We start from the raw sequence: 12,282 nt of genomic DNA on the forward strand, positions 1-12,282 counted from the left end.
TTTTTTTTTTTTTTTTTTTTTTAGTTATGTTTAGGAACACAGAAAATTCACTTAAATTACACTGTTTGAGACTTGAGATGTGACTTCTGGTAATTTTTATAAATTCTGGTCTGTATTGGACTGATTTTATCCAGAAGACAAAACACGGACAGATTAAGAAGTTTTGCCAAATTTCTGACCAAATGTACACCTGTTTGGTTAAAATATGCCTTGTATTATGCATTAGGAGTGGAACGTTACAGTGCATGTGCTGTGCCAACGCTATGAATGTACATACCTTATTTAGCACACTTAGGGGTCCTGGGTGCCATATTCATATGTGGATAACTTTTATGAGTGTAAATGATGGTAGGAACTTAGGCATGGGCTACATTACAAAATGTTGTTGGCATAAGGGTGTGAAAAGATCACTGTCAGTAGCTGATGAAGCTCTGTCAGAAAAACCTTGGCTGGACACACCTATGTTGACAGAAGAGAGCTTTTATTAGCATGGTTTTATATCACATGGGTGGCATCCCACAAAGCAGCAGAAACTCCCTTCTGCCCCCATACACCAAGGGGCGGTGGTGGCAGAGCTATGGCAGGTGCAGTACTGAAATGTAGACCAGTTCTTAGCATGTAATGAAATGTTTTGCATTAGAGCAGAATGACCAGATTTCATTCATGAAGTCCATTTTTCTTTTTCTGCTACCCTGTTATTTGTTGTATCATCTTGGCTAAAAAGCTTTCTGTTTTTTCCATTTTTAGTTACCGAGATGTTCACTTATAGGCTGCTAGTTTCAGTCCAACTCAGGTCTGTGGTTATCAGACATTGATACCACTGAGTTGCCAATAAATGCCTTCTGAAATTAGGTTTTGGGTCTGAGTCCTCTCCCTGCAATCTCAGCCCAAATGTAGGATGTTGAAGAGGTACGGGAGGAGAAGCCTTTCTTCAATTCAGACCTTTGCCTCAGTGGTATAAGGTCTCTTGCACTCTTCCATTGCCAGTTCTGTACCTCCTTCAGTCAGCCTTCAGAGGAGTCTATCTGAACCAAAACTATAACAACTTGTCACCTTTTCTAATTGTCACTTCAAAACCATTCTTCTCCCAGTGGTGTTCATTGCTAACTTTCACATGCTGTCATGTGGAGGTGTAAATAGTATTACAGTGTATGTGGATGCAGCATTAATGCATGATCCTATAGCCTGTGAAACTAAAGCTAATTTAGGTGGGGGTATGTTTTTCTGTCCCTAGGAGCTGCTTTTGCTGAGCCCTGGCAAAGCTGCAGACCTGATCACCACTCACTTCAATGATCAGCTTGAGGGGATCATTAACAACCTTCAGGTAAAGATGCTCCAACAGGTGTTGGGTTGAACTGTGTTGTGCTGTAATTGTATTATGTTTCTCTCTTGGGTTAGCCATATGCATAGGAATCTCCAGAGCAGATCAGATGGCAGAACCTCCTAGTCCAGCATCCTGTCAGGCAATGCCCAGAACCAGTGAGTTGCCCAAAATGGGTTGCTTTGGAATAACTCACACCTTGGGAAAATTTCTTTCTCCTTTTGCTGCATGTTAGCACATGGCTTGATGTAGGCCATCCAGATCCTTACTACTACAGTTCTTGATGTTCTTCTTCCATAAATACACAGCAAGAAGTCCCTGGCTCTGGTTCCTCCTGACACAGTCCCTGCAGAGACATGCTGGAGGGAGGTGGTAGAGGGTGGAGTTGGGATTGTTTCTTGCCATTCATTCATTGAAACCTGCCAAGAAGCTTTAATTGGCAGAAGGGGACGTGTGTGTCCTTCTAACTGAACACTGTATAGACTCTCATTTCTTATCTATCCTGCAGCTGGCTGGGATACAAAACCATTTTTGTTGTGGCTTTCTTCATTTTCTCCATTTAAATTTTTTTTTTTTGTGATGCCTACAAAAATTGTACATAATTTCACCATTCAATTGTCCTGGGTTGGTTGGTTGGTGTTACTTTTTTGATAGATTGTTTGTTAGGTGGTTTCAGCACCTTCTTTTGTGCTTATCTTGGGTTTGAGTTGCCCAAAGCTTTGTCCCTTTTGGCTGATCCAGCAAATAAGATGGATTTAGGAAGCATTCCCCATTTTGGAACGCATTTGGTTGTCTGACTGGATATGAGGCTGTGAGGTCACCTGGGTGAATCCATTTCCTGCCATGTGCGCCTGTTCCACTAGCACCCAAATCCCTTCCATAACTTCCCTGCATAACATCTGTAGGTGACATCTGCAGGGCAGCCATCAGGAGTCCTATTTATGCCTTTACATCCTTGTGGAAGCCTCCAGGGTAGATGGTGCACTTTGCCGAGTAGTCCTACAGTTCCTATTCATCTAGGGGACTTGGATGCCCGCCTCCAGGTATGTGGGCACTACTTTGGAGTCACCCACAAGAGCGAATGTGGATGGGGACCATTTCACAAAAGAGAAAATAAAATTATATGCCAGTAACCAGAGTTCTTGTGAGATGCATTGGTCTCAAAAACATTTGAACTGCCGTCTATCCTCTGTCACAATAAAATATGGGACTCTGCAGCTAAGAGGAAGCAGGGGAGCTGGAAATGCACACTGCCGCTCTATCCCCTGGGAGCAGGGATGGAAGACAGACAGGCAGTGTCCACAGGCACTGCTAAGGCAAAAAGCCTGTGAACAAAGCTCACGGGCCTGAGAGAGAATGTGTATGTAGATGATGCATGTTAAAGAACTCCAGTTACTGGCAAGTTTGCATTTCTTTGTTTGATGGGGCAGCTCTGGGGTTTCTGAGACAGGATGGCTTGTAGAGGTCACAACACCAATTAGACACCAGAGAGTGAGCACAGGGTGGAGATGGTCTTTCAACAAGTGACACTGGTGAAAAATCTGTGGTCAGGAAGAATCACAGACGACCAGTCTCTCCATGGGAATTGGTCCCATCAGAATTAATTGTAGTTCCTTCAGAAGCTACCATGTAAAAATTGCTCTGAACTACAACATAGTGTTTAAATATTAATCCTTGTTTGTTTTCCTCACTCTGTAGGACCAGTTCTTGCTTTTCCAGTTTTTGAGGAGTCTTCTTGACCCAAGGTGTGTAAGTAAATTGAGCCATTTGTAAATCAAGAATAGCTCAAAACGCTGGTTATATTGATCTTAAACAACATATAAGCCTACAGCCTTGCAGCCTGTACTTGGCCCAACCCTGCCTTTTCAGGGAATAAAGCAATGTCCCTTTTGGAACCTTCCACAGGTTGAAGGCCTGGGCCCCAGAAGAGAATCCACATCCTGCTGGTGACATTTGGGCCAGAAAGGCTCGTGTATGGTTTCCATAAAGAGATGGGCCAGCTGGGAATGAACTGTGGTTGAGTTGATGACTCTGTGATCCTTTTTTACCTGCTTTGGATTGCATACCTGAGTTGCTCTCAGGCAGTCTTTCTCAACCCATGGGTTGTGACCCAAAAATGGGTCACAAGAATATATGAAAGGGTTGTGAACAAACTTTAAAAATGGATTCTCCTTTAAAGGAGTAAAATGCTGGAAACTGCAGGTTTCTCCTTGCAGGCTGGCAGAGTTCTGGCCTACAAAGGGCTGCTTGGGGCTAGGGGGAGTGGGAGGAGGGCTGGGGGGTGGCATAAACTATGCATCGAGGGGCAGGAGGGCACAGGTGACATGTCAGTGCAGTATGGCAGAGGCACGTGCCCCCTCATATATTTGTGCACGTACAGCGGGTATGGGGTTGCAGCCTGCCTGGACTGGTGTGGGCAGAAGCCTCCTCTGCAGCCCAACAGGCGGGACCCAGCATGGAAGGGCAGAGCATGCCAGTGAGACTTGTTGCTTTCAACATTGCTGGGGCCCCTGCACCAGCCGCATTGCCAGCAACACGAGAAGTAACGATGGGGTTGGGAGAGAGCCATGCTGCCCTCTCCTCCTCCCACTGCCAGGTGCTCATCCTCTAGCCTGCCACCGTGGCACAGCCACTGCTGCCACTCCCCTTAGGCCGCAGCTGTACCCCAGAGGGGATGTGGGGTGGTGGGCAGTGTGGGTGGTCTGAAGGGATTGGTGGTGGAGGTGGTGGTGGCTGGGCCATGGCAGTGGGTAGAGCCACAACCCAATGTGCAAGCGGCTGGCAGAGGGACAAGATGAGGACAGCATGGCTCCTCCGACTGTTACGCCTAACGTGGTTGGTGGCACAGCTGGCGCAGGGGTCCCAGTGGTGGTGGCAGCAACAAGTCTCGCTCCCCCGCTCTGCCCCCCCTGTGCTGGGTCCTGCACACAGGGCCGCAGAGGTGGCTCTTGCTCATGCCAGTCTGGCCAGGTTGCAGCTCTGTGCCTGCTGTGGGTGTACAAATATGGGGGGTATGTGCCCCCCCATGCTCCCCCCTCCCCCCCCACCTCTTGCCTCACACTGGGGGCTGAGGACTGGGGGTGGGGGCAGTGGGTTGGGAATGAGAGGCACTGGCGGGGCAGGGGGCTGTTTTCTATATAAACTATTTACTGGTTCAGGACTCGTCGTTTACAAATGGGTCCTGGCACAAAAAAGGCTGAGAACCACAGCTCAAGGGACTGCACAAGGAGGGCTGTGAGATGATCTCTGTCTGCCTGAGCTTCTGTACCTCTTGTGTGAACGCTGCCAGTTTGCCTGTATTTTTATTTAGGGGCTCAGAACTGCGCACATAGTCCTTTATGTGGTCGCACCAAGAGCCCAGTAGAAAAATGCTTATTTCCTCGCCTCTTGTTAAACTGCCTTTTTGTTACAGCCCCAAAATGCTGCCATATTCCATTGCAGCTCCCTCTCTCTGCTGAGGTTTGTCTTCTTTTTTCCGCTCAGCATTGCTGTTACCAGGTGTCTCCCTCCAATTGAATATTCATTTCAAGTGCTACATGTTGTTTTTTTGGGGTTTTTTTCTTTCTTGCAAGACATTTATGTGGTACTCAAGATGCCTTCCAGCAAGTGCTAATGTAACTTATTTTCTTCTGGAGAGTGGAGCTCGAGAGCTCAACCGTTTAATGATTCGTGCTTCGCTGGAAGAGAAACAGGGATGAGGGAGGGGGAAGGAGGCATACATTTAAATTCCCAGCGTTGCCAGCATCCCTCTGGGGATAGCTAAGCATTCCCTGAGTAGTATCAAGTGTTATGTTATGAAAGGCAAACGGGAAGGTTGGGTTTTGATAGGACGTTAATTGGATTTTTCAGAGTTAGCTCTTACTCCTACTTCTAAAGGTTTCAGCAAATGTGCAGTCCTGGTCAGTGAGCCTGTCTGCATGCCCTTTGCATTTAGCTTGCAGTTAGAATAATAGAAAATGAGGGTTGAAAGGGATGTCAGGAGGTCACATCTAGTCCAACTCCCTGCTCAAAGCAGGACCAGCTCCACCTATATTATCTCAGCCAAGGCTTTGTCTGGCCAGGTCTTAACCTCCAAGGATGGAGTTTCCACAGCCTCTCTAGGTAACCTGTTTCAGAGCTTCATTACCCTCCCAACTGATAAACTGTTTGAGCACTTATGATGAACATAGCGGAAGGGGACTCATGGGCACTGGTGCAGACCACTGCATCCACTCTTAACCATCTATTTAAGGATTCCATAAAATTGCCACTTCAAACCCTAGCCCATAACTACAAGGCCTGTAACTACAGAAACACCGTGCCAGCATGCCATAGGTAAAAGCAGGGGGAGAGGAGGCTACTGTCAGTGCCCTAGCCCCGCAACAACAGAAGTAATTGGTTAATACCTGCTTAGACTAGGGATGGCCAACCTATGGGTGCCAAAGGTAGCATGGGTAGCCTGTGTGGGGCACATGGTGGATCAGGAAGGGGACAGGCAGCACAGTGGCATATAAAGCAAGAAGCAGAAAACAGTGGCAAATTGGGTAGGGAGTACAGGGAAGGAAGCAGAGAGCAAAGCAGCCAGGGAGTACATGGCTGGAAGGAGAAAGAGCAGCAGATCAGGCAGGGGAAGGGGATTGGAGTGGCACTTGGGGAGAGTGCAGGCCTAATTTGTGGCACATCTGCCAAAAAGGTTGGCCCTTACTGGCTTAGACAATCCTAGGAAAAGGACTGTGCCCCATACCACAAAGGAAAACAGATATCCCTCATCCTTCATTCTGATCTGGCCTAAGGGAAAAATTCTTTCTTGATACCAGATTTGGTGACCTGTATGACTTCTGAGCTTTCTACGCATGAATGGGAGCATGTGTGCACCCAGCCAAAACTGTCAGCTCGAGTGAATGCTTCACAGGAAGGTGGAAAGCCAAGCTCCCTTTCTTTTGTAAGACAAGGTCTCCATGCCCTTGGCCAATGTAGGGACCCTTCTTTGTACCTCTTCCAATTTAAATGCATCTTCTTTGAACATGGGTGCCCAGAACTCCAGGCAAGTATTTAGTACGTGTCTCTACTGAATATGCTCATCCTCCCCCCAGTACACCCTAGAATTGTATTAGTCTCTTTTATAGCTGTATCACATTGTCAGCTCATGGTCTTCTTACAGCTGACCAGTGCACTCAGGTACTTAACCTTCCTCAGTTCTCTCTAATGCACGTGCCCATGATTTATAGCCAGAGCCCGTGTTGGTTCCTCAGTACATAGCTTAGTATTAAACTACCTAGAGAGGTTACTTAAAAGAAGTGGTGTGTGTTTGCAATAGAAACATTGGAATGCAATGGAGGTGGTGGACGTCCTATCCTTGGAGGCTTTTAAGGCCTGGCTGGACAAAGCCCTGGCTGGAATGATCTAGTTGGAACTGGTCCTGCTTTGAGCAGTGGGTTGGACTAGATGTGACCTCTGGAGGTCTCTTCCAACCCTCACTATCTATGATTCTTTGCAGGACTTTTTCTTGTTTGGATCCTATTGCTAGGAAGCCAGTTGTCAAATAGGTGCTGCTGCAGCTTAGTTTTGTGTGTGGCTGCATTGTTTATCTTACTATATTGCTACTAGAGCATTGTGACAAACGAAACAGTGAGGCAAGACATCAGCTTGGGTGTGAATTTTTTTCTCCTCCCCAGGAAGAGGTTTCATAAATCTCCAGGTAACAAACTGATTCAACTCTGCCCTGAAATAATTAGGAAGTGACTGCTTCCCCTGTCGTCTGTCATATGGAAACATATTACGCCCTCTGCTCAGTTCATCACCAGGAAGGCCCTTGTAGTAGCAGAAATATCCACTTTGTAAATCTGACCTAACAAAATATCTCCCCTTTGTGTGCAGGGCTGACATTCAGCAAGCTACGTCAGGCCACGCAGCTTGTTCTCTCTCACCATCTGCCCTTCAGCAAGGTTCACATGATTGTTAATATGTGTAGCCATGTTGCAAAGCTCATTAATTCTTCCTGGGCTGTAGCAGGATGCTTTGGCATCCCGAATCATAACAGTAAATAAAAAAAAAAAAAAAAAATCTGTCTGGATTGCACATATCAACATGATCACAAAGCAAAGGCTAGGCAGGACTTTAGACAGATTGCAATCTAAAGGACTCAACTAAATGTATGGTTGCAGAGCAAAGGATGAGACCCGAATTGCTGGGATTCTGCTTTGCTGAAATCATTCCCTGACCCATGTTGTTCTTAAAATTCTCTGAAGAGATCTTAGGTGTTTTGGAGTTACAATAGTTCCATAATTCATAATGCTTAAGCTTGCACCAGCTCTATTTTGTTGCCAGTATAATGGTATGTGTAACAAGGAGTACTTCAGCATACTGTTTCCACTTGAAAAGTAGTGGAACTCCTCCATACTAGTCTGTGAACTATTTTGTATTTATTACCGAAGGCTTAATCTCACTTATGTCTTGTGGCAACAGAAGACTTGTGAATATCCACAGTAAATACATGAGAAGAAAAAAAAGCATAATTCTAAAAATGCACAGATTTTACAACATGTCAGAATGAAGAACTATGATTCAGGTCCTTCCAGAAACATCTGTCTCTCTCCAGTCAATCTGAATGTTTATATCCTCTTCCAGGCTGTTTTTTTTTATTAAAATGGAGGAAGAAATGAGTTTAATGTCCCAAATACAAATGATTTCCTGACAGCCGAGGGGGCCAGGTTCATCCCTTTGGTGTAACAACACTAAATGAGTAGAGCTACATCAGAGATTAATCTGGCCCATTTAATTTGGCTAGAGGTTTATTTTAAAGTAGGTGGGGGGAGGAGGTTAATAGAAATTGCCTTGGGGGAAATTAAAACCAAATGTCCTTGTGTCCATGACTGATAAGCAGTGATAGAAAGTAGAGAGTAAACGGTATTGCTACAGTTCACTTATCAAAGGCTTTTTTACATTTTCATTTCCTGATCATTTCCAGGGAGAGATGGAATTTCCATTGCAAACACCCACAGCAAAATTCATCCGTTTCTGTTGTGCGTCTCAGTAAGGTGCTGCCAGTACTTACCGAAATGCTGAGAGCTGCAAGCATGTAATATCTGTATTCAGGACAATCTGCATTTCTGGCTGTGTTAATACTGGCTTGACAATCTTGCCAAGTTAATCAGCGCACTACAATGTGGTATGGGCAGAGAGGCTCTCTGGCATGGAGGTGTTGGAGGAGGGTTGCTGGTAACACCCCTTCTTTTTGGAGGGGCCAGGGCTAGGGCAAATGTGGAGGTAGAAGGGACCTGGATGAACCCGTTTCCCCCTGTATATGTAATTGTCCAGCATGTTCCTTTTTGGTAAGGCCTTGAGATCCTGCTCATCTCTTTATCCTTCCCATTGTGGTGCACTCATCTCTTGTAAAACTGCTGCCTTCTGTGCTCCCTGTCTCCATCCTGAACTCGCCTCTTTTAGCTGATGCATCACTTCTTGGTGAGGAGAGGCAGGGGGGACCTTTTTAATGACGTGTCCAAATTTTGATTGATCACTGTACTAGCAAGCCTCAGGAGCTGTCACTTGGTTGCAGCCTATAGCAAACTGCAGCACTCTTTCCTAATCCTTCTTCTGCCAAAGTGCTAAGGAAAGAAGTTGGGTCTCTCTCAAGGCTGGGAGTCCTAACAAGTGCTGGTGTCAATTCCAGGCCAGGTGTGCGTTCCCATTTTTCTTATGTGAAATGTCCTGTGCTCATTAAGAGGCCTTGTGCTTTAGGACTCATGTTTTCACATCTCTGAGAAAGCAATGGTTTAAGCTAGGATAAAACTTTCTCATAGAAAGCCTTTTCTTTTGGCCTGGGGAAGGGATGGAGGTATTGTGTTACCTGGATGACTGGCTTGAGCAAGCGCTCAATCAGGGTGTGATTCATACCTTCAACATAGTATCCTCCCTCCTTGAGCTCTGGGGTGGACAGTGAATGTGGGAAGCTGGTTCCGGATGCTACTCGAGAAATGCATTTCTCTGAATGCTGGAAGGGCCTTTGTTTGCCTGCTTTGAGGAAGAGCTCTTCTGGGCACCCTTTTAAATGTAAAGCCTGAATAAGCCATTCATACACATTGTACCTGTGGGTGTATCCATGTTTGGGGCACTGAAGGGTTTCATGGGGGTTTTGCATTAGAGTTAGGACAAGGCCATTTGTAAACAAGCAATTCACATTGTAGATATTTGTCAGGTTTCCTTCCTTGGGGTATCTGGGCTCTCAGTTGGGGTGCCCCTTTCCAGATAATCTTTATGGGTAAATCTCGTTAGCCCCAGTGGTTAGCAAATGTTGAAGGAGGTCAGATGGCACGCTGAGTCTGTGTTCTGTAAGGTTTGCCCTATTCACAGTCTTGCCCCTTGCGAGATGAAAACACAGACATGAGACACAAGCCAATGAACTGTGGACTTAGAAGGTGGCAGCATAAAGATGTGCATCTGCATGACAGCACTGTAATATGGGGACAGCTTATGGAGAGGAATTGAAAGAGGAGCTTCCTTGGAAAAGATGCCTCTATAAATCTATTTGTCTTGTAGAATTAAATCTACAAAACTTGCAGGCAGATTTCCAAGGTCCAGATAGTCTCGTACATTCTTTGTGCTTATGTGGGTTTATTTCATTCTAACATTTTTCATTACATATAAGAGTCTAAGAAGCTTAATCTTTTAAAGAAGTGTGCAATAAAATGAGATAGAAAGAAGAGGACTCGATGTTAATGTAGTTATGGCTTTACTAATTCTTCAAACAAATATGGAGATATCAGACATGAAGCATTTGGAGATGTTGTCAGACTTTGTTACAACAGTTAATATTGCCAAACCATTTCAGCAAACTTCTTTTTCTCTTCTGACAATTTTGGGCTGATGTGAAGAGCTCTTACATTTTTGACAAATAGAAGAGATAATTTATACATTTTCAGGCCAGAAGGAAATATTCTGTACATCTTGTGTGACCTCCCAAGTAGCATAGGCCAGAGAACGTTGCCCACTGATTGCTACAGCAAAGAAAATTATTCTCTTTTGTTATACAAGTGAACATTTCTGGTAGAAAAATGAGATGTGTCATATTTTGGATACATATTTTAACTCTTTAAATAGGGGAATTTGAGCATCAAATGAGAGGCCAAGTTTGGTAGTTATTTGGACTTGAACTAGAAGGAAATATGGAAAGCTGCTGATTCTGCTCCCAGCTAGCTGCTTGGGTACTTCTCCAAGGTCACTTGAGATACCTGTGCCCAGGAGAGGATTGGGTGTTGCTGGTGATTCCCTTTCTGGGATCTGCTCCTTTGACTAATGAGAGGTGGTACAGGGCTATCTCCTGCTGCTTTTAGGTGGGACTTCTTCTACCTCCTGCATCCAAGGAACAAGCAAGTGTGGTTGGGAGGGAAGCCCAGAGATAAGTTGCATGCCAGCACAAGCAGCTGTGCACAGCATGGCTTTCCATTCATTTATAAGCAGGGTGCATTCAAGAACTCGCTCAGATAGGAGAGAGAAGGGTGGCCTTTTTCAGGATGTAAGAGGCTATGCTTAAGTGAGGGTTGAGGTGCCTGGGACAAAAACAGTCTTCTTACAGGCTATGAGGTGATTTGCTTTTGAAGAACATTTTCTTAATGACCTTTCCCTGTCGGCAGTACCATAGCACTGGTTCTTCAGAAGGAGTAGGATGATGTTTCTGTGGGTGGCTGCAGATCTTAGACTCAAAGCCTCCATCCCTTCCCCAGCCTTGGGCTGCTGTGTGGCTCTCAAGTATGGTGCTCGGTGACTCTTCTCTGTAGTTAGCATTTCTGCTAGCTCAGTTTCATATGCATGCCTTTTTTTTAATCAAGTTGATGTTGTCTGCTTCTGCTGGTACCTTGAGACACACCAGCTTTCTATTTATAATGGTTGCTCCATATTTGTAACATGAGAGCAAAAGCTTCAAGAGGGCAATTATGCTGCCTCACCATGGTCAAATAAGGCTAATCCCAGCTTCATCCTGCAGGAGTCAATTGTAATGCCAGAGGAGTTTCCAGATGCTAGGTTGTGCATGTGAGCACTGTTTTTCCTCACTTGCATAAACTCACCTTCAGGAAGAAGCTGTGTTCTCATTGTCCTTGCTTTCTTTTTTGTGAAGCTATAGGGATGAAGCCATGATAAAAACACGTGCTATTAGCCAGCAGTTGGAAAACAGCAACACAAAAAGAAAAATAGATCAAAATACCAGGTGCCTTAAAAAAAAAAAAAAAAGCGAAACAGTGCAGCCAGGAGGAAACAGCCTCTATTTTAAGTAAAAGTAACTTTAAAGGAGCTGAAAGGACAACAATGCCATCTCAACTGTGCAAAGCCACCACACGTGTAATTGCAAGTTGAGGGGAATTCTAATGCAAGGTAAAGCCTCCACATCACAGCTCTGAACTGCCAAAGCCTTTCACCATCAGAGCCTGTGATGTACCCGGTCAGCAAAGTACAACTTGTGGAGCAGCCCATTAACAGTAATGCCAGCTCTCATGAAAGAATCACGAGACTCCTGATTTCCAAGTCAAACTAACTTAAAAAGGTGAGAAATAAGGGAAGGAAAGAAACCGGAATCATTGCTCTCCTCAGTTGGCATGGTTGGAAGGAAAAGACTCAAGAAAGACTGATCAAATCTTGGAGATTTTTTTTCTTCTGGCACAAGTAGAGAGTGCCAAGCTGGTAAGTCTGTGGAGGAGAAGGGGCAGAGGGGCAGACTGAGAACCCCATGGTGGGGGACAGAGTGGGGCAGGGACTGGGGTGAATCAGGGCTGGGGCAAGTCATGCAACAGAGCTGTGGGCGGGGGGGGGTGTGTGTGTGCGCGTGCCTGCGCGCCCCTTGCTTCCAAGCCACAGCCCCCACCCAGCCCTGCTGCTGCCCCTCACTCCTGACCCACATTACCCTGCATCCTGCAAGGGTGTGCAGGGACCTCCCCTTCCTGGGCTCCAAACCCCACGCATGCACCCAAAGCCCCCCCCCCCCCACACAC

The 12,282-nt window shown here is 45.7% G+C and overlaps 1 protein-coding gene across 4 annotated transcripts in view; it reads left to right on the plus strand.

Annotated features, from left to right (window-relative positions):
• The window catches only part of VPS8 (VPS8, CORVET complex subunit), a 193,963-nt gene that overhangs the window by 96,923 nt on the left and 84,758 nt on the right, over positions 1 to 12,282 (plus strand). For all 4 annotated transcript variants that reach the window (XM_019503787.1, XM_019503790.1, XM_019503789.1 and 1 more), the window contains 2 exons: positions 1,235 to 1,324; positions 3,020 to 3,066. In XM_019503787.1, coding sequence (XP_019359332.1) covers positions 1,235 to 1,324; positions 3,020 to 3,066 — 137 coding nt within the window. The remainder of the gene's footprint in view (positions 1 to 1,234; positions 1,325 to 3,019; positions 3,067 to 12,282) is intronic.

The sequence above is a fragment of the Gavialis gangeticus genome, unplaced genomic scaffold, assembly GCF_001723915.1.
Source record: "Gavialis gangeticus isolate Ggan-Ray unplaced genomic scaffold, GavGan_comp1, whole genome shotgun sequence".
Taxonomy (NCBI): Eukaryota; Metazoa; Chordata; order Crocodylia; family Gavialidae; genus Gavialis; species Gavialis gangeticus.